Source organism: Protomyctophum bolini (assembly GCF_963924005.1).
Source record: "Protomyctophum bolini genome assembly, chromosome: 24".
Classification (NCBI taxonomy): domain Eukaryota; kingdom Metazoa; phylum Chordata; class Actinopteri; order Myctophiformes; family Myctophidae; genus Protomyctophum; species Protomyctophum bolini.
The window spans coordinates 9,306,175-9,329,102 of NC_137885.1; the positions used below are offsets into that span (position 1 = coordinate 9,306,175).

At 44.7% G+C, this 22,928-nt stretch overlaps 1 protein-coding gene across 1 annotated transcript in view; it reads left to right on the forward strand.

Annotated features, from left to right (window-relative positions):
* The window catches only part of LOC308311571 (radixin), a 43,158-nt gene extending 20,629 nt beyond the window's left edge, over positions 1 to 22,529 (forward strand). The window contains exons 5-15 of the mRNA XM_080758308.1: positions 1,575 to 1,697; positions 2,248 to 2,399; positions 3,518 to 3,601; positions 3,863 to 4,009; positions 12,545 to 12,641; positions 14,115 to 14,278; positions 15,778 to 15,908; positions 16,350 to 16,510; positions 17,507 to 17,599; positions 18,444 to 18,683; positions 19,335 to 22,529. Of these exons, the coding sequence (XP_080614434.1) occupies positions 1,575 to 1,697; positions 2,248 to 2,399; positions 3,518 to 3,601; positions 3,863 to 4,009; positions 12,545 to 12,641; positions 14,115 to 14,278; positions 15,778 to 15,908; positions 16,350 to 16,510; positions 17,507 to 17,599; positions 18,444 to 18,683; positions 19,335 to 19,499 (1,557 nt within the window). The 3' untranslated portion in view covers positions 19,500 to 22,529. The remainder of the gene's footprint in view (positions 1 to 1,574; positions 1,698 to 2,247; positions 2,400 to 3,517; positions 3,602 to 3,862; positions 4,010 to 12,544; positions 12,642 to 14,114; positions 14,279 to 15,777; positions 15,909 to 16,349; positions 16,511 to 17,506; positions 17,600 to 18,443; positions 18,684 to 19,334) is intronic.
* The last annotated feature ends 399 nt before the right edge of the window (positions 22,530 to 22,928 follow it).

Sequence of the window (22,928 nt, forward strand, 5' to 3'; positions counted from 1 at the left end):
TTCAAACATTTGCGCCACATTTCGCGATTTTTCAAATGTGCCGCACTACGAGCTTGTAGATCTGCTATTTTTCAATAGCTAAAGTATAACATAATGCTTAAAAACACCAAACCGAAATGGGTCAATTCAAAACGCAAAAAAAAAGCTGATCTCCAAGTTCACAACTAGGGATGTTAAATGTTAATCGCCGTTAAGAAATTATTCAATTAAATGAAAAAGTGTGCGGTTCTATCATTGGGCGGTTTTCTGTGAATGTAATGCTGCCCCCCCCCCCCCCCAATCATATAAAGATGCCATTGCCTGGCCCTGTATCTGAAATGGTGAATTTGATTAAGGAATAGAATATTAATATGCCTTGTATTCTTTCTGTATATTGTCAAAATTAAGATTCTCAGAAGAAGAAAAAAACGCTGCTTATCAACTAACCGGTTAATCGACCGATAAGGTTATCAAAACGTATAAATTAATTAATTAATCGATAATTCCCATCCCTATTCACAACGTGTGGCGACGCCTGTTGCCTTAGTAGACATTGAATGGAAGCGTCGACCTCGCATCTGCCACTTGACTCCTTGCAACGCTCCTGTGAAACTGTGATTGATTTATCGATCCTGGTGTCGTTGCTTGTCGGACCTCGAATAATTAGAAGAACGGGCGCCGACTCTGATAGGTTGGTTTTCAAGATCACGACGTGGTGGGTTCGTGATCGACAGTCTGATTGGTTGATTTAAGTCATTGATTCTCAACGCCGTTGGGTTCCGGTGTACCCACATGGACCCCTGTAACTCTGAGAGTGTACATAATATGTACACTTTTCAGAGTTAATCCATTCAAGTCTGTGTCAAATTAGATGTTAGCGTTGGCTATTCAAAACTCAAAGCTGCGAGCTTGTACATCTTTTTGAACATTTTTGAAAAATCTTGAAAGAAGATGGCTTAGAATCAATTTAAATAAACACTGAGGATTTGAAAGTGTTCCCAAAATGTTATCGAATGGGGGTCTGTGGCATTGTTTGCCAATGTCTTCTTGCTCATGAGACTCTGCTTTCCGTTTGACCATTACAAGGCCTCTCTGTCTTATGAACTAATTAGGACATAGCTGAGGTCCAGAATACAGTTCAATTGATCAGGTTATTGATTAACTGCTTGTTTATGTGAAGGTTGCTCTGATTGATTGAATTAATCAAATCAATCAATCACCCAATGCATTCAATCACGGTTTCTCAACCTGTGGCCCACGGACCGGCAAATTACCACAAAAGTACAGATGGTCCATGTTGGATTTATTTGTTTGTTAAACCTAATCGTATCAACAGCATGTATGTAATATATGTAAGAATATTGTTTGAACTAATGAGGATAGTGTGTGGGGTGAAAAAAGTTCTAACTGACTATTAAGGCCTTGATATACTCCGTTGGAACCAGTGTCACACACCGAGAATAGCAGAACTAACAAGCTTACGACGTCCTCTGTCCTTGGGGGGAATTGTTTGAAATATGCTAGGCCGAGTGATTCAGACAGATCAAAAACAGTTGGGAACAACTGGAAATCAATTGATGTCTTTTGTTAACCAGGTCACCCAGCAGGACGTGAAGAAGGAGAACCCTCTTCAGTTCAAGTTCCGCGCCAAGTTCTTCCCCGAGGACGTCTCGGAGGAACTGATCCAGGAGATCACGCAGAGACTGTTCTTCCTACAGGTGAGCCGTCCGTCCGCACACAGGAAAAGCCATTCGGGTTTTTGACCGAATGCCTCAACCTTGATATCGTGTGACGATCACATTTTTATAATTTCCCAAAAGTGGCGAAAATAGCCAATCCACGAGCTTGTTGTGAACTTGCATTTTTGCTATTCTTTTTTTTTTTTTTTTTTTTTTACATTTTAACATATATTGCCCTGCCTTTAGTCGTTATTGGCATTTTGAAAGAGCTTGTATTAAGTACGTTATACTTTTTGGTACTTTAAGTACATTTTGATGCAGAATACTTTTGTACTTTTACTCAAGCACATTTTGAATTCCGGACTTTTACTTGAAACGGAGTAGTTCTACATTGCAGTATTGGTACTTTACTACTTTTACTTAAGTAAAAACATTGAGTACTTTTTCCCCACCACTGGTGTCTGCCGTTATTGACTGGCCCGTCTTTTCTCTGGTTTCCCCCCCCACCCCACCCCTCTCTCCACCTGCCGTGTCGGTGGTCACCCCTCCCTCTCTCTCTCCACCTGCCCTGTCTCTCTGTGGTCTCCAGGTGAAAGAGGCCATTCTGAACGATGAGAACTACTGTCCCCCCGAGACGGCGGTGCTGCTGGCCTCCTACTCTGTCCAAGCCAAGTATGCAGACTACAGCAAAGACGTCCACAAGCCAGGATACCTCGCCCACGACCGACTGCTGCCACAGAGGTATACGCCACACTAACAATTCCATAGATTAGAAAAACTAATATTTTAGAAGTAGTGAAAATAGCACATCTACAAGCTCACAACACGCCGCTTCGCCGCCGCGTTACGACCTTGTAGATCTGCTATTTTCACCAGTTTGGGTGCCCGGGGCAAACGTCAAATCTCTCCTTTTGGGTCACAGGCTAAAAACTTTGGAAACCACTGCACTACACGCACACATGGAGTAAAGGTTTTTCACGCTGTTTCACAAATCACATTGATTTAATGCACGCACGCACGCGGAGCCCATTGGGAAAACAAGAGCGCCAGCAACACATCTTGTATTTATTTTATTTTCTGTCCATTTTGTCCTCACAAGACAGAAATACAATACTAGCAATACAAGAGCACACAGTCGGGTCAAGTCATGACCCGAACAGGGCTTGTTATGATTTGCTTTATGAGAGTGTTTTCTTTATGTTTTCTGTGTTGCATGACTTCAAACAAAGAGTAGTTGTGGCTAGTCTTCGGTTTGATGCGTCCCCCCCCCCCCCACACACACACACACACACACACACACACACACACACACTTGCTCGCGCGTGGAATGTGTCTCATTCTCTTGTGGAATGTTCTGTGATTTCCTTGGTAGGAAATGTGATCTATCTTTTGGGTTGAGTCACCGTTTTCCCTGGGAACTCTCCCTCCTTACATCTGACAAAGCTGAGCCGCACGCATGTTACGCATTCACTCTCTCTCACACACACACACACACACGCACGCGCACGTCACACATTCACACACACGTTTATCTGGCATGTTAACAAATGACAGGAATAGATTTTGTTCCAATAATAATACTGTGATGTTACATGATGTGGGAGGGAGTTACCTCCAAGCAGACGAGTCCTTATGTCCTCCCTGTGGTGTGGGTGGGTGTGTGTGTGTGTGTGTGTGTGTGTGTGTGTGTGTGTGTGTGTGTGTGTGTGTGTGTGTGTGTGTGTGTGTGTGTGTGTGTGTGTGTGTGTGTGTGTGTGTGTGTGTGTGTGTGTGTGTGTGTGTGTGTGTGTGTGTGTGTGTGTGTGTGTGTGTGTGTGTGTGTGTGTGTGTGTGTGTGTGTGTACGCCTGTGTGTTGCAGAGTCCTGGAACAACATAAGCTGACCAAGGAACAGTGGGAGGAGAGGATACAGACATGGCACGAAGAACACAAAGGAATGCTCAGGTACACACACACACACACACGGCCAATGGCCGATCTACAAGCTCTTTTTATTCATTTGAAAACTTGAAATGAGACATTCCGCATAAAGAATACATTCTACTCTTTGGTGCTTTACAGTACCAAAGTACCAACATTTTCTCCAGTACATTTAGAATTACGAAGTAGTTCTAACATTGCACAGTATTGATACTTTTTCCCCCACCACTGCGGGCCCTTCTTCTCCTCCTCATCGTCTTGTCATCCTTCGTTCCCCCCTCGCAGAGAGGACTCCATGATGGAGTACCTGAAGATTGCTCAGGACCTGGAGATGTACGGAGTCAACTACTTTGAGATCAAGAACAAGAAAGGCACAGAGCTGTGGCTGGGAGTGGACGCGCTGGGCCTCAACATCTACGAACACGAGGACAAGTGAGGACCACACACACATATACACATTCACACACACACACACACACACACACACACACACACACACACACACACACTACGCTGCAGTGTATAATTTAGGTTTAAAGTCGGGGCTTCAAGCGTGATTTAAAAGTCTTGATGGAGGGGCCCAGTTTGACGTTCCACAATGTGGGGGCTATGACAGAAATGGGCACGGTGGCACAGTTGGTAGTGCTGTCGCCTCACAGCTAGAAGGTCCTGGGTTCGATTCCCGCTCGGGGCACTGTGGGTGCTGGCGGCGTGTTTCCTCCTCCGCGTCATCAGTGCCCATACCCGAAGGCGGGGTTGGCAAAAGGGCCTTTCTGTGTGGAGTTTGCATGTTCTCCCCGTGTCCCCTAGGGTAGGTACCCTCACAAAAACATGCAGTAATCCTGGTCTCTAAACTGCCTCCCCCTGGCAAAGGAACTGGTTGGAATAATGTGTTCCTTCCACGCGCTACGTCCAACCAGGGAAACTCCCCCCTGTCAGGTGTAAAGGAGCAACTTGGACACTCAAGCATGAAGGAAGCATGAGTTAAGTCCGTTGCTCTCCCCAGGTTGGCGGAGGGTGTGTAGAGCCCAGGATCACATTAGATGATTGACACAGGGGTGGAAAAATGGGTTACAAAATCGTGGGATAAAAAAAATATTATAAAAAAAAAAGAAATGGGTCGGGTCTTTTTGTGGGGACATTTGGCCCTCACAAGTACACAGACACACACACACACACGGGGAGATATGAAAGCATGTTTGTTTGGTGTTTGGATTCACACACACTCAAATGAGAGGCACAGGGTTCAGGTTTTCGACTCTGAACACAAACATGAGCTGTTTTGATATGTTATGATTGGAGGGCGTCAGTCAGTCTTATGTTCAGCCTTTCTTCATCCAGAGTTGGATGCTTCTGTAAAGGTCCTCAAGTGCACTCTGTGAGCATCAAGGAGAAATTACTGGTAATACAGAGAAGATGAGATATTTGAGCAGATGAAAATGATAGAAGAAGTAGTTGAACTTTTGCGTCGCACGCAGCGATCTCCATTTTTATAATGACATTACTGATGTATGTGATTGTATATTCTGTTCTGCGTTGTAACTGTCACAGCCATACAGTGACCTGGCATGGCTGCGCACCAGAATTCTGGTTCTCTCGTTTGATCTGCTCATTAATCGTCTCTAACGAGTCCCAATTATGAGAAAACGGCTGACATTGGGGAAAAGGCTCTCCGGAGGACGGTTTGTTTGGGAAACTGTGAATGAAAGCTTTGTGAAAGCCGCAGAGTTCTTATAAAAACAGAGAACAGGGCGCGTCCTAATGGATTCATGCCCCGTAAACAAACTTATATTAGCTTTTGTTGTGTTGTTTGCTCTGAGTTACGACGTGTATTATGTCTTTGTCGTGAGCGACGGCCAGCAAAGACGATCATCCAGGGCCTTGTCGACTCTCCCACACAGGCTAATGATGCATGGCGGAAAGAGGGAAAAGGTTATAATTAAATTGGACGCAATGAACTCACAAAGCATTGATGACGCGTCAAGTTGGAAGTTTGTAATGTCGTATATCATCCAAGGGACGATGAGACACTTTAACCGACGTTGGTAATCAGTGTCGCTTTTCAAAGTCGACCCTGAATTTCAGTCTTGGATGTCCCCGTTCCACCAGTGTTGATTTTGTTAGTTTTAGTCAGTCTTTTGTAATAGTTTTCATTTAGTTTTAGTCACCTGGAATGTTTGTGTTAGTCTAGTTTTAGTCGACTAAATATCCTAATATTTTGGACGACTAAATCTGCAGTTGATTTAGTCCACTGAAATGTATTTTGGTGGGATTTGATGCCGTCGTATAATGACTGATTTTACAGGCTAACAAGATTGTAGATCGGCTATTTTCTGCATGCAACCAAGTGTAAAATGACCACTAGTCCCTTCTATCCTTTTTTCGCCTAGTTTTTATTTGTTGATGGAATTGTAAATATATTTAGATTTAGTTTTAGTCATCATAGCTTATAGTCTTCATTAAGTTTCCATTTAGTTTTCGTCAGTGAAAAAAAGGTATTTGTCTAAAAATGTTTTGCCACAGTATTGGTCGACAAAATCAACACCACATTGTCATGAAGAGGTTTTGGGGTGGTGGGCCGAGCTGAGCTTTGAGTGTGGGCAGACTCTAGGAAAACTTCTGTGGCAATCAGTTTGGTGTGTGTGTGTGTGTGTGTGTGTGTGTGTGTGTGGGGGGGGGGGGTTCTGGTGGGAATCGGTTTAGTGTGTGTGTGTGTGTGTGTGGGGGGGGGGGGTTCTGGTGGGAATTGGTTTAGTGTGTGTGTGTGTGTGGGGGGGGGGGGTTCTGGTGGGAATCGGTTTAGTGTGTGTGTGTGTGTGTGTGGGGGGGGGGTTCTGGTGGGAATTGGTTTAGTGTGTGTGTGGGGGGGGGGTTCTGGTGGGAATCGGTTTAGTGTGTGTGTGTGTGTGTGGGGGGGGGGTTCTGGTGGGAATCGGTTTAGTGTGTGTGTGTGTGTGTGTGTGTGTGTGTGTGTGTGTGTGTGTGTGTGTGTGTGTGTGTGGGGGGGGGGTTCTGGTGGGAATCGGTTTAGTGTGTGTGTGTGTGTGGGGGGGGGGGGTTCTGGTGGGAATGGGTTTAGTGTGTGTGTGTGTGTGTGTGGGGGGGGGGGGGTTCTGGTGGGAATCGGTTTAGTGTGTGTACACCAGTGAGACTGAGAGTAGCAGAACTTGTTGTGTTGTGTTTTTTAGTTTATTCATTCGCACATCATTAAACAGTTATTTGCAGGTGGGAAAGGAAACCCTAATGGTGGCTTATTATTCAAAGTCCTCAATACAACACATAATGAACACTTCTGGTGCCGGGGGAATCTTTCAGAATAAAGGCACTAGAGTGCCGAGCAGATGAGGGAGATTTTTATTCTGAAACAAACAACCGCCTTCCCTTGTTGTCGGGCCTGTAAACAAGGAAGTCATGGGTGCACGCGGAACGGGTCGGGAGGGGCTGAGCAAGGCGCCGCCTAGCAACGGCATGTGCGCTCGGGGTGTTAACGGAGGTAAAAGTGAGGTAAAACATGACGTTTCCAAACATGAGATCAGAAAACGTGTAGATTGTATGTGCGCGCGAGTATGTGGAACTTTGGAAGTAGGGTTACATTGGGTTATTATTAGCAGAACGGTATAGTCTTATATAATGTGCTGGAAATGTCTCTGTAAAACACGCAGATCTACAATGTATAATTCAATGAGTACACATGATTTCATCAGTGATGTATGTATACACTCTTGTTCAGCGTCCAGGGAACAGGGGCGTTGTGTCAGCTACACTAAAACAAATTACATTTTGGATTGCTATCGATTTGCCAGCCGGGGCCGCACGTCCATAAATTGTCACATGCCGACATGATCACAGATGGAGGTTGTGCCTCACCGTGGCTGTGGAAACGGATCTGAAAAGAAGAAGTTCAATGTGCAAGACGTTAATAAGCACTTAAACCCTATATCCTTACAGAGCCGTAGTCCCCCAGGGGCCAATTCTTTGGTCCCCTCATTTTACCCACTGACTACACCGAATCTCTTCACCAAAAAGTTGCTGATCTACGAGCCTGTTGCGATGCAGTCGGTGAAGCACCGTGAGCTTGCTATTTTCAACGGAACATTTCGCCCCTTTTATGACATGGCCGGAGTCGGGACGGCGGCCCCGGGTTGAAGAGGTTAAGCCCGGCCTTATATTTAGCAGTGAAAGAGGAGAGAGAGACCGTGACAGAGGAAGAGTGTCTGCCCATTGTGTGTGTGTGTGTGTGTGTGTGTGTGTGTGTGTGTGTGTGTGTGTGTGTTGGGAGAGCCCGGGGGGGGGGTCTTTCCTGTGTCCCCCCCCCACCCCCAATTTATGGAAGAGAAGAATGGCTTTTAATCTGGACTCTGACAGCGTTTCCTGTGTCTGTTCCGCTGCTCCTGGCCCCTGTCTGTCCCCCTCTGGAGGGAGGGCGAGCCCCTCCCTTTCCAACAATAACCCGCATCCTTCCCTCTGACCTTGCCTTCTTGTTCCTTCTGGTAACGTGGAGGAGCCGGGCACATGGAGGACGAAAGGCTTCTTGTTCCTTCTGGTAACGTGGTAGGAGGGCACATGGAGGACCACAGGCTTCCCCAGTCCCTTGGGAAAAACCTTTTACTTCAGTGGTTCTCAAAGTGGGCGTCCGGGGGACCCCCTGCAGGGGGGGTCCTTGAGGGAGTTCCATGGGGGTCAGTCCCCCAGCTAAATGATAGTTTGGAACCAAAATGGACCCTTATGGGTCTGTAACTCTGAGAGTGTAGAAATGTAACCACATTTGTACTCTCTTGGAGTTTGATTTGTCAATATAAATTGGGGGTCCCAGAGATAGAAATGCCATTAAATGGGGGTCGGTATAGACTAATATGCATGTCAAAATGGGGGGTCCTTGAAATGAAACGGGTTGAGAAAATCACTGCTAGATAGGGATGGGTGATTTAGCTTGGAGGATTTAGCAGGTGTTGGAAATGTACTATGGTGATGTATTGGCTCAACACTGGTCAACCACCGGTGGTCCTTGAGGGGGTTCCAGGTGGTCCTCATCCTCCTCCAAAAGATGGAGTTAGTGTAGTAACCTTATGCCATTTGGTTACTATAACTCCATCTTTTGGATGAGGATTTGGCAAATGGACCCTTATTAAAAGAGTTAAAATTATTGTTAATCATCTACATCAGGGGTTCCCAAACTGTTTTGGCTTAGGTACCCCTTGGGGGGGGGAAGATTTATTTATTTGTAAGATCCATAGAAAAATAAAAACGATTAATCGTTAATATTGAATTATACAAATCGATTTTCATTTTGGACACATTTACACATCCCTACTGCTAGAGTCATATCATTCTTCCCTGATGGGGGTCCTTGGCATATGTTTTTCAAATGGGGGTCTGCGGGCTAATAAGTGTCAATCAGGGGGTCCTTGACTCCTTGGCATGAAAAGGTTTGGGAACCATTGTTTTACTTTTTTACTTTGTAGATATATTTGATTCATGGTTGTTACAGTACAGGCAGTGCAACGAGGGGCGGGAACCGCTTTTGGTGTTTTAAACATTATGTTATAATTTAGCTATTGAAAAATAGCAGATCTACAAGCTCATAGCGCGCCACCGAGTTGCGTGCTACGAGCTTGTAGGTATAGCTATTTTTGAAAAAAATCGTGAAAATGTGGCGCAAATCCTTACAGAAAACTGTCAGGATTTAGAAGAATCTTTTTAAATTTCGAGGTCAGGCCAAAATGGGTTAAACACAAGGCTTGTATCAGTTGTGGACCAACAACAGTGCAACTAAACGACTACACAAAAATATAGAATATCAGAATATATGTATTTATTTTTATTCATGACCCCCCAGGAGCCTATCCTTGGCCCTCTTCTGTTTGTTTCCCATGACACCAAATCTCAAACTACATGCTCACAACGCGTCTCGTTCAACACGTGAGCTTGAAGATCTGCTTTTTTTTGTTGCCCTATTATGGCATTGGAGGCGAACGTTAAGGTTCATTTGTGTGACGGATGAACTACAAGCTTTTTTTTATTGTATTGCTTTTTATCGTTTGAAATTGTTTTATAAGCTGTCGCACTCGACGTACTTGTGATGCACGTTGTGACTGTGAGGAGAAAATGTATGGCAATTTGTGAAAGGGGCTAAAATGTGTCCTCATGGCGCAGGCTGGGGCAGGTCCTCTGTCTATGATACTGTATGGGGCAGGTCCTCTGTCTATGATACTGTATGTGGCAGGTCCTCTGTCTATATGATACTGTATGTGGCAGGTCCTCTGTCTATATGATACTGTATGTGGCAGGTCCTCTGTCTATATGATACTGTATGGGGCAGGTCCTCTGTCTATGTGATACTGTATGGGGCAGGTCCTCTGTCTATATGATACTGTATGTGGCAGGTCCTCTGTCTATATGATACTGTATGTGGCAGGTCCTCTGTCTATATGATACTGTATGGGGCAGGTCCTCTGTCTATATGATACTGTATGGGGCAGGTCCTCTGTCTATATGATACTGTATGGGGCAGGTCCTCTGTCTATGTGATACTGTATGGGGCAGGTCCTCTGTCTATGATACTGTATGGGGCAGGTCCTCTGTCTATATGATACTGTATGGGGCAGGTCCTCTGTCTATATGATACTGTATGGGGCAGGTCCTCTGTCTATATGATACTGTATGGGGCAGGTCCTCTGTCTATATGATACTGCATGGGGCAGGTCCTCTGTCTATGTTACTGTATGTGGCTGGGGCAGGTCTTCTGTCTGTGATACTGTATGGGGCAGGTCCTCTGTCTGTGATACTGTATGGGGCAGGTCCTCTGTCTATGATACTGTATGGGGCAGGTCCTCTGTCTATGATACTGTATGGGGCAGGTCCTCTGTCTGTGATACTGTATGGGGCAGGTCCTCTGTCTATATGATACTGTATGGGGCAGGTCCTCTGTCTATATGATACTGTATGGGGCAGGTCCTCTGTCTATATGATACTGTATGGGGCAGGTCCTCTGTCTATATGATACTGTATGTGGCAGGTCCTCTGTCTATATGATACTGTATGTGGCAGGTCCTCTGTCTATATGATACTGTATGGGGCAGGTCCTCTGTCTATGTGATACTGTATGGGGCAGGTCCTCTGTCTATGTGATACTGTATGTGGCAGGTCCTCTGTCTATATGATACTGTATGGGGCAGGTCCTCTGTCTATGTGATACTGTATGTGGCAGGTCCTCTGTCTATATGATACTGTATGGGGCAGGTCCTCTGTCTATATGATACTGTATGGGGCAGGTCCTCTGTCTATATGATACTGTATGGGGCAGGTCCTCTGTCTATGTGATACTGTATGGGGCAGGTCCTCTGTCTATATGATACTGTATGTGGCAGGTCCTCTGTCTATATGATACTGTATGTGGCAGGTCCTCTGTCTATATGATACTGTATGGGGCAGGTCCTCTGTCTATGTGATACTGTATGTGGCAGGTCCTCTGTCTATATGATACTGCATGGGGCAGGTCCTCTGTCTATGATACTGCATGTGGCTGGGGCAGGTCCTCTGTCTATGATACTGTATGTGGCAGGTCCTCTGTCTATGATACTGTATGTGGCAGGTCCTCTGTCTATATGATACTGCATGTGCAAATCAAATCGGATCACAAAAAATTCCCCCACATTGAAAATTTCCATGAACGAAAATGAGTGAGGGGGCGAAGGTGGTGTTTTTCTCCTCACGAAACGCATGATGTATTCATTGCATCATCGCCATGAGCCGAGGCTATAGTTCTTAAGATGTCAGTGGTTAACTTAACACTTTAAGTGATCGACAGACACCTCAGCAGTCCCAGGATAATGCCAGGCCTTAAATGTCATCACGGATTAAAGTTCTCAGTCACCGTGACTGATTTCAACTCACTTTGGATACCATAGATAGAAGCACTCTTGGCTTTCTGTAAAGGAGAAAGGGAGGCTATTTATGGTGTGCGACATGGTGCGCGACCAAGTATTAATCGGGGCATAACGCTAAGGGATTTGTCTGGTAATCTTTACCAGACCTAAGGGATCTAGCAATAAGCATTTTCCATGAACCCCAATGGTCTTGGATATTCCATAAAAGTAAACGGCAACAACACGGGTTTAGAACGTTAATACAAAAAATATAATGTTACATTTTTTTTGCAATTGTGTGAGTGGCACATTTCATTCTGTTTCACGAATCGCAGATTGGAACTTGGGCGTAACAAAATAGTCGTGAGATTCAGTTTTTTTTTTCTTTCTTCGCTTTGATCCCTGCTGTGCTCCAGATTGTGTGGGAGGTTTTTTTTTTAGTACAAGGGGACTGACTCTTACCCATGAGAAATCAGTTTGTTTTAAAATAGCCCGAGGCCTTCCTGCAAGGCAAGTCACACCTTGTGTATGCTGGACAACCGAAAGGTTCTCTTGATCTGAAATGTTGCTGACAAAATGCCACACTGAAAGATGACTTCCACGACCTCATCCTTTCCCCGTCTGTTGCCATAGTATAGTGCTCATCGCCATCTGCTGGCTGAATGGCTCAAGTGTTTTCTCCTTGCTCATTTCATGTGAGATTGCATGTTGTTCTCATGTAACACTTAAGACCAGAGTTAATAGACCTGTGTGACACATGTGAGTTAGACAGTTTTAGGATTATTTTATTATTATTATTTTGTATCTCACAGCCTTAATATTTTATTCACCACAGACCCATTTCTATATCTTTCCGTTTTTTAAACGGTTCCATATTATGTTCATGGTCGGCATACATTTGACCACATAACCAACATGATGATGTGCAGATACAACAAAACTTCACCTCTAATCCTAAAATAAAAAAAACAATGCATGACATGCAATCTTTTGGTTATAAATTGCCACGAAATGGTCACAATCGCAGAGAAAGAACGTGCGCCAGGAGCATTTAGTACATCTACCATTGTGAAGTCAATCGATGACCATTTCTCCTCCACAGGTTGACGCCAAAGATCGGTTTCCCCTGGAGTGAGATTAGAAACATCTCCTTCAACGACAAGAAGTTTGTCATCAAACCCATTGACAAGAAAGCTCCTGTGAGTAAACCACTATATATATATATATATAGAAGTAATGTAAACACAATACTACATGGTACACTATACAGTAATGTATAACAATCATTTAGGGGTGTCTGTAGTAGCTGAGTGGGTAGAGAGATCTTCTGGTAATCGGATGGTTCACCGTCGGTCCGTTCAGTCATCGTATCAAAGTGTCCTTGAGCCAGACCCTAATGACTTGTGTAGGATACTTCTAATTAAACTCACGCTTTATTTAGTCCAAGTGTAACACATTCTAGGCCCTATCTTGCCGTACCCCTTTATTATACCTAAACTTATTAGCCATACTTTACTATTTTGAAAAACGTTTAAAAATATTTGAAAAACATTTCGAACATGTTCAACTAGCCGATCTACATCGACACGTTGTGAGCTTGTATATCAGCTTTTATTTTTATTTTTTTACTTTTCATTATCTAATCTCTACACGCACTCTACACACCCTCCGCCAAGCCAACCTGGGGAGAGCAACGGACTTGAACTCATGCTTCCTTCATGCATGAGTGTCCACGTTGCTCTTTTACACCTGACAGGGGGGAGTTTTCCTGGTTGGATGTGGAAGGAACACGTTATTCCAACCATAGTTCCTTTCCCCTCCATCAGGTTTAGCCAGGGGGAGGCAGTTTAGAGACCAGGATTACGGTGTGTTTCTTTTAGGGTACCTATCCTAGGCCAGGAGACACGGCAAGGTCCTTTCGCTTCGTATATCAGCCTTTTGAACTATTTGTTCAAAATCGTAAAACATGGCAAAAACGTTTAGTGGGTAAGGTGGCGCGTCTTAAGATAGTTCCCTACTCCGTATAGACACAAAACCAACCCTGGAGCAATCTGACTTCTATGCTCTGACTGTAATGTGTGTGTGTGTGTGTGTGTGTGTGTGTGTGTGTGTGTGGTGTGTGTTTGACCCATAGACTGTAACAAATATGGACAAAGCGTTCCGCGGGTCTAACATGAAGGTAAAATGAAGCCTGTCAGTCCTTGCAATGGAAGTCGTCATCTTTCTAGATCCGTTTTGGCCCAGCTCAGGCCAGCTGGCCATTGGCTGGCCCAGACAACGAGGCGGGACTTCCCCCTTCTTCTTCGTTGGTTTTTATTTTGACTCGAGTGGGTGGGGGATCCCGTTCATAGACTGTAACGGTAGCCACGCCCCTCGAAACATGTGCGACTTTATGGTCATTCTTTTTATAAATGGGACCATAATTTTCCAAAAAGAATATTATGACATTAGAAATGAGACTTTAAACTAGTGACTGGAAGCAAAAAGTATTCATGACCATGTTTATTAAGGTAATACAGTCTAGGTGAAGTTGGGCCAAAATACATGGACTTCTATGGGGCTATGGGTTTTTCTGGGTCCAGTGACAGCGCCACAACAGGCCATTATATGAACTTTCATTTCCTTAGTGGCTTCACAAAATATCTCTGACTGCCCCCCTGGTTTGACCGCAGGACTTTGTGTTCTACGCGCCGAGGTTGCGGATCAACAAGCGCATCCTGGCGCTCTGCATGGGCAACCACGAGCTGTACATGAGGAGGAGGAAGCCGGACACCATCGAGGTGCAACAGATGAAGGCTCAGGCCAGAGAGGAGAAGCATCACAAGCAGATGGAGAGGTACTGGAGAGCACGCACTCACACACGCACGCAGAGTACATAAGATCCCGTATGTCAGTGGTTCACAAACTTTGTCAAGGCCCTCCAAATTGACACTAATTAGCCCGCGGACCCCCAATTGAAGAGATATGCCAGGGACCCCCAATAGAGAAGATGTTTATGGCTCTAGCAGTGAATGGGTCAAAATGGGTTAATGTCATGGACATTGTCCCTTCTTTGTTTTTCAAAGTTAACCTTTTTAAGGACCCCCAGTTTGACATGCATTAGTCTACGGACACCCCCTCCCCCCCCCCCATTTAATGGCATTTATACCTCTTGAGACCCCAAGTTATATTGTAAAATCAATGTTGATGTAACTCAAGAGTGTACAAATGGAACCAAATGGACCCGTTAAGTTCCATTTGTATACACTCTGAGTTACAGAGGTTACAGGGTTAAATGTCAGGGTTAATTTTGGTTCCAAACTATCATTTAGCTGGGGAGCTCAAGGTCCCCCCTGGGACCCCACTTAGTATACAGACTGCTGTATACAGTGTGTATAAGGAGGGGGGGGGGGGGGGTGTGGGGGTACTGACAAACAGGACATTCTGCTTGATCTGCTCGGACGTGTACACTGTACACGAGACTCTGAATGATGAAAAATAAAGTAAAATATGGAAAATGTATAGGCTATCAAAACAATGGAATAAAATACTGTGCTGTGTGTGGCCCCCGCACAGTAGCTGGCCTTGCGAAATCACAGAGCTATATAGCTCTGTGATTTCGCAAGGCCAGCTACTGTGCGGGGACTCGCAGCGTAGCTTGCAGTCTGCAGAGAGATATATATCTCTCTCTGCAGACTGCAAGCTACGCTGCGAGTTTCACCTATTCCCTTATTCAGTGTCTGGGTGGGAAAAAAAGACAAATATTGATATTTGCATAGACAAGAACACACACACACACACACACGCACACACAATCAATCAGTAATGCCATTTTCATCTCTATATTGTGAGTGGTTATAAATAAAACAGCCACTAGAGGGTAGCGTCACCTAAATTGTATTATTAAATTAATTATGAAATAGTCTTCCATGAAATCTGGAGACATTTTCAACTACTTTTTTTTATATATTTGAAATATATATATATATTTTTTTAATAATAATAATAAATCTGATGGTCAATGGCTAAATACAATTTGGATGTCCATGACATTAACCCCTTTTGGTGTTAGCATCATGTTATGCTTTAGCTATTGAAAAATAGCAGATCTACAAGCTCATAGCGCTCCACTGAGTGGCGCGCTACGAGCTTGTAGGGCTGCTATTTTTGAGAACCACTGACATAGAAACGTAGATTTTTCAAAAAACTGTCAGGATGTAGAAGACATTTTTAGAATCTGATCTCAGGTCAGAATGGGTTAAAACACCAAAAGGGGTTCCCGCCCCAGAATGGGATTTGAGAATCGGTGCAATAAACTACTGTACCTACTAAACTCCTACTGTAAAACCACCACAGGGCTCAGCTGGAGAACGAGAAGAAGAAGAGAGAGCATGCGGAGAAGGAAAAGGAGAAGATAGAACGGGAGAAGGACGAGCTGATCGAGAGACTGAGACACATCGAGGAGCAGACGCTCCGAGCACAGAAAGGTAAACCTGCACATGACATTCATTTTCATTAGTTTTTTTGATTTGTCGATTTTCGTTTGGGTTCTATGACCTCAATTTCACCCACACAACCTGAACTTTGAGCATTCAGTGGATTGTCTGTGGTCAGGCGTTTCCTCTGTGGCCCCTTTTCCACCGGTTGGTTCCCAATGGGAACCGGTTCAGTTCTTTTTGGTTCTTATAGTCCATGACGCGGAGGAGAGGACACGCCACCAGCGCCCACAGCGCTGGCGGCGTATATTTGTTCAATTTTCGAACATTTATTTGCTTTCCTTAATCCATAATAATAATAGGCACATAACTGACTGTGTGTGTGTGTGTGTGTGTGTGTGTGTGTGTGTGTGTGTGTGTGTGTGTGTGTGCGTGTGTGCGTGTGTGTGCGTGTGTGCGCGTGTGTGTGTGCGTGTGTGCGTGTGTGTGCAGAACTAGAGGAGCAGACGCGGCGTGCTCTGGAGTTGGACCAAGAGAGGAGGAGAGCGAAGGAGGACGCCGAGAGGTTGGAGAAGGAGAAGCGCGTTGCAGAGGAGGCCAAGGCAGAGCTGGCCAGACAGGCTGTAGACCAGATGAAGAACCAGGAGCAACTGGTGTGTGTGTGTGTGTGTGTGTGTGTGTAACTGTGTATGGTGGGGTTATCCACATTGTGTGTGTGTGTGTGTGTGTGTGTGCATGCACCGGCTCCTCTTTGTTGGTAGTGGTACCAATATTGCACTCAGTGGGCACGCAGATTATAGACACACCAACGGACCGACATACGGAAACAACGGCTGGACATGCGCTGCTCCGTGCTTGCGGTTAGGGTTAGGTTAGCGTTTGAGGTAGGTTGGGTTAGGGTTAGGTTAGCGTTTGAGGTAGGTTGGGTTATGGTTAGGTTAGGTTAGGGTTTGAGGTAGGTTGGGTTATGGTTAGGTTAGGTTAGGGTTTGAGGTAGGTTGGGTTAGGGTTATGGTTGGGTTAGGGTTTGAGGTAGGTTGGGTTAGGGTTATGGTTATGGTTAGCGTTTGAGGTAGGTTGTCGGTAATGACAGTCGGACCAATAGTACGTCTAAACTAAAGCCTGTACCACCCTCAGTATCATGTCAGTATCATAGTCAGTATCATGGTCAGTATCATGACAGTATCATGGTCAGTATCATGTCAGTATCATGACAGTATCATGGTCAGTATCATGTCAGTATCAAGGTCAGTATCATGACAGTATCATGGTCAGTATCATGTCAGTATCATGGTCAGTATCATGACAGTATCATGTCAGTATCATGACAGTATCATGGTCAGTATCATGTCAGTATCATAGTCGGTATCATGTCAGTATCATGACAGTATCATGGTCAGTATCATGTCAGTATCATGTCAGTATCATAGTCGGTATCATGTCAGTATCATGTCAGTATCATGACCGTATCATGGTCAGTATCATGTACTGCAGGTATCATGGCCAGTATAATTTCAGTATTTTGGTCCCTACACAGAGTAGAACAACAGACATGCATCCCTCACAAAAGATACACACACACACACGCACACTGTCCCTACAAAGATAATAATTCTAACCTGTGTGTATGTGTGTGTGTGACTCCCAAGGCTACCGAGTTGGGTGAATTCACGGCTAAGATTGCCGTCCTGGAAGAAGCCAAGAGGAAAAAGGAAGAGGAGGCGTCAGAATGGCAACACAAGGTAAACTGCTCTCCATAGTGTGTCTGTTGAAAGTATCAGAACTACTGATTTAGAAGGCATTTTGTAGAATCGGCCTCGGGATGCATCTGTGTCACCTTATGTAGCTTTTAACCACTAACCATTATTTTAAACTTTAGCTATTGAAAACATAGTAGATCTACAAGCTCATAGCACCCTTACCCATAAGCACCCTTACCTTGTAGATCTGCTATTTGTTTTTAATGGTGAAAATCTAACGCAACGCATTTGAATGTATATTCTTTTACAGCAAACATTTTAACTCCTATCTTTGCTTCTGCGTGTGTCCCTGGAACAACATATGTTCAGATGGGGGTCCGCTGCCAGATAATTCTGTGGGTCCTTGACATGAAAACGTTTGATCAAGATTTAGATGACGCAAATTACAGCTTTTCACCAGAGGAGAAAAACGTTTTTTTTCCCTAAATAAGTTAATAGCACAGGCAGACTCTTCACATACTAGAGCATGTCTGAAATAAGTGTCAGAGCAGAAATTGACATGTAAATATGAAATAAAGGCCCAAACATGTAGCTATAGGTGTAATGTTAGAGACCACAGAAGTGAACCTTTCAAGCCTGTTTTTTTCAACTCGCTGTTTCTCTGCAAGACATTACCCTATAAGCCATATCTCCAAAACTGGTGGGTCAAACTGGACAACCAATATGTCAATTTGAAGCTATGATCCCCTGCTTTCATATGACATGAAAAAAATCCAATGGCAGTCTCTCAGTCAAATTTGGTCACATTTGTAGAAACTGGTCTCGGTCCTCTAAATGGGTGAATTGCCCAGCCCCTATGTTAACCCTTTCCACCTTCCCTTCCCAGGCCATCTCAGCCCAGGAGGACCTGGAGAAGACCAAGGGCGAGCTGAAGACGGCCATGACCTGCACCTTCCCGGCGGTGGCGGCCGTGCCGGCGGGCGGCGAGAACGACGAGCAGGACGAGAGCGCCGAGAGCCAGAGCGCCGAGCTGTCCAACGAGGGCGTCAGTGACCACGACCTGCGCAACGAGGAGGAGCGCGTCACCGAGGCCCAGAAGAACGAGCGCGTCAAACAGCAGCTGCAGGTACTGTTACTGTAAACGTGCCGTTTAACCCCATTTTGGGGCGGGGAACCCCTTTTGGTGTTGGCATTATGTTATGCTTTATAGCTATTGAAAAATAGCAGATCTACAAGCTCATAGGCGCGCCACGAGCTTGTAGGTCTGCTATTTTTTGAAAATTTGAAGAACCACTGACATAGAAACATATAGCTTTTTCAGAAAACTGTTGGGACGTGGAAGACATTTTTAGAATGTGATCTCGGGTCAAAATGGGTTAATGAAATATGCAGGAAAAGTTTATAAATTAAAAAATAAATAAAATCACATTCCGTGGACGACTAGACTAGACTTGCATTATGATGAGCTTATTCTTCCTTATCGTGAGCAGACATGGACGTTTTCATTTTCTTGTCTCTTGACAGAAAATGTTGAACTGTGTGAATTCCGTGGGAAAAGTGGTGATATTTTACCAAACGCTCGTTTTCACGCCACAACTTTCAAACGGATATGAAACTAAGAGGACTTTAGAAAGTGCCTCAAAAAGTTCATGTCAAGAAGCACTGAATGTGACTACAGTGACATGTTAATTTGCAAACACGTCGAGACACCCAAACGTCGGCGGTAACGTAACGTAATGGAATCCAATCCTCCTCCTTCTTCTTCTCTCCCCCCTAGACGCTGAGCTCGGAGCTGGCCCAGGCCCGCGACGAGACCAAGAAGACGGCCAACGACATGCTGCACGCCGAGAACGTCAAGGCGGGCCGAGACAAGTACAAGACGCTGCGGCAGATCCGCTCGGGAAACACCAAGCAACGCATCGACGAGTTCGAGTCCATGTGAGAGAGAGAGAGGACAGCTGCCTCTGCCTCTGCCGCCCGCCCTCCCTCTACGCACAGTGAAAGAAATCGCTGATCTACAAGCACACAACGCGACCGCGTTGTGTGCTTGTAGATCAGCTTGTTAGATCTTGCTATTTTCACTAGTTTGGGCTCCCGCGGGGGGGGGGGGAACGTGTAATCTCTCTTTTGGGGTCACAGGCTAAAAAAAAGTTTGGGAGCCACTTTGTTCCCACTCTCCTCTCATCCAGCCTGGCACTCGCTTTTCATGGACAAAACGGAGACTGCCGTCCCTTGTGACTCCTCCCCCTGTTGTCCTAACCCCGCCCTCCCGCCCCTGCCCCCCCCCCCCCCCATAACCCACGTGACAACGAATCAAGGGGGGTGGGGGGGGGGGATGAGCTGCAGCCGCCTCGTCCGTCTTTGCCAAAGTCCCCGAACGCCACGGAGCGCCTACATTAAAGCCACTCTGCAGTTGGAACAGAGAACCAACCTAGCCGCCGCTACACTCGTTTTACCCTCGAGCAAAGGGAAATGGAGATACTGAAATGGAAACCATTTGGATTTCTTCCCCCCCCCCCCACCCCCCACCCCCATTCAGTTTATTTTATTTTTTAGCAAATAACGGCTGTTGAAAGCTTCTTTTTGTTTGGCTTAACAAGCTTGCATTAAGCTAGTATTATCTCCTGTGTTCAGTTGAAAACAAGTATTTGTCCTTTTAAAGTGCTTTCCCTCTGCTGTTTGACTCATTTTATTAACGCCCTGTTCTTTTGTTTGTTTGTTTTGTTTTTAGTTTGTTGACATTGTACATGTTGAGATTTAGGGTTGTGACCCAGGTTTAGGAATAAAGATTTGAGTTTGGGGATAAAATGTGGGTCATTTTCACTCAAGGTAGAAGAGGGTAAACTGTGACTGGAGCTTATCTCGGCCGTAAGGCGCCACCAAGTGGCGACAAAGCATTTCACATTCTCCATTATGGTAAATCGCCTTTAGCATCCAGTAAGGAGCCGGGTTGGGGTCACTTCAGTCAATTCCAACTGTAATTTGAAAGTCCATTTTACAGGTATCATACTGTATTCACTTCGTTAGTTTTTTTTTTGTTCTATTTTAGACCGAACACAGGCACAATTTAACAGCAGGATTTTCAAATGTCAAAGAAAACATCTTTTTTTGTGAGTGTGAATTGAGAGTGATGTGACAGTTTAAGAACATAATGAATGTAGCAAAGAGGGAACTAAAGGGAATGCTCCGTGTTCATGTACCGGCTGACATATTAAGATATCATATTACGGACAGAACATGCCACTAAGTAACATTGGAGATAAGCTATCGCCCTCGAAGTGTTATGAAGCTGAGAGCGCGTTGAAAAAGTGTGTATATGTGTGCGTGTCTTAATCCTCCCACATCTCGGTGGTTTGCGGCCCAGTCACCATTGATGGTTTTCTCTGCCTATACCAGCTCACACAGGTACCCAGGGTGTATGTATGGGATGGACGGACAGACGGATGGATAAGTGCCCGTCTGTCCTTCCATGTGTGTAGTACAGCACTGTTTCTCAACACCGGGGTCCAGGGACCAGCCAGACTCCCCAAATGGGTTTGAGAATATGAGTGCGACTGCAAATATGGAACCAAATGGGTATGGGTCCCATTATTGGCACACACTCGGGAGTTACATAAATCACTGAGGGTCCTACAGTTTAGATTGTGGTCTCTGTGATTAAAAAAAAAGAAAAAGGTATCAAATGGAAGGTCTGTGGCCTAATGCATATCAAACAGGGGGTACTTGAAATGGAAAAGGTTGAGAATCTACTGGTGTGTGTGTGTGTATATATATGTGCGTGTGTGTGCGTGTGTGTAGCTGTGGAAGTGTCCTGGCGCCTCTCTAGCTGGGGAGCCTATGAAAATGTCAGTCCTTGACCCCACTAGGACAAAATTGTCTACCTCAACACTCCTTTAACCATGGTGACTGACTGGCCGCAGTCAAACACTCCCCCACCTGAAAAGTGTAAGAAACAAATTCTGGCGTTCGAATTTGGCAATGTCGTGCTAATAACCTTCAGGTATCTCCTGATCAAAATGAGTGAAACGTAGTGTTTGTGTAAAGACGGTGAAGATGGTGGGCGAGACGTTTATTCTTTTCATGTGATATGTACGCCACTCCGCCGCGCCTGGCTTACAGGTGTGCAAAGAGAGACTCTTGGAAAGTTGGTTCAGCTGATGTTCTTGGGGCGATCACAAGAGGATGTTTTGGTTTTGCAAGAGTTCATGTGCCTACCTAGGTTATACGACTGAAGTGGTTTTAGTGGAGACGTGCAAAGACTATCTTCAACGCTAGATTTAACGCATCTTTTAACGGATCTCCTGCTCTGGATATCTGCTATTTTCTCTACAGTAGAAAATCTCATTCAGTACAAATACAGACCAGGCCAAATTCATGTTGTAATATCTGATGCTACTGCTATGTGCCCCGGACAACAAACTAGGTGCTTTATTTTTTATGAGTGAACCTTGAATTGTAGTTTTTATTTGCAATATGATCAAATTGATTTGTGGCATTTGTTACTGGACAGCTGGTGTTTTGATATTTTAATAGCCCGAGTTTTAAAGGTAAAAGCACCTGTTGGTAGTTGACTCTGAAGCCTGCTTTTTCTTTACTTTTCTTAATTATTTGTTTTTTGTTAAGATGAAGCCACTAAAAAAAAAAAGATTGCATTTGCCAGAAAGCAGGTTAATTACACTGTGCTTCCAACTCGTGATGTTTTTGTTTTGCAACATGCTCAAATAGACCTATGTACCCAGCAGCATGCTTCAGTGGGTTAATTCATTGGAGAGGACAACATTGGTTTTAAGGGTTTAGTAAGGAGCCACTGGGCAGAACCTGTCTCCTCCAGAGAACACGACTTCAGTCCATCATGCTAGCTGTGGCACCAGCTGTCACCTATATATTATTTCCCATTACGTTCATTTGCGTGCAAGATGGATTGCAGTTGCACCATTCCATTGGTTCACAAATAAAAGTGTATTAATTTTGAGCATGTATTTCTTTTCTTGTGTGGTCTCGTGGATATTGTCCATAATTCCATATTTGCAATATTCTATGTAAAAATGGTCAAATATGTTGGCTGGTAAGGAGACTGGCTCTCTGGCTGAGAGCAGTGATTGGCATTGTTCTTTGAGGCTCTGTGAGGTGTGAGAGAAATGTAGCATTCTATTGTCTCAAGGAACCTTCTGGATGTTTCTGAGAGAACGCTTGTTTACCAAATGCTGATCAATTCTGATGTTGATCTGTATGTAAAGTTTCAGACTCCACCCAGAATTCAACTTATGTCATACAATCTCTAATCATTAGGGTTCATTATGACAACAAATGAGATTTAGTTTGGAACTACTTTATTCTGCACTCATTTAATATTTCAATGAGCAGTGTTTAG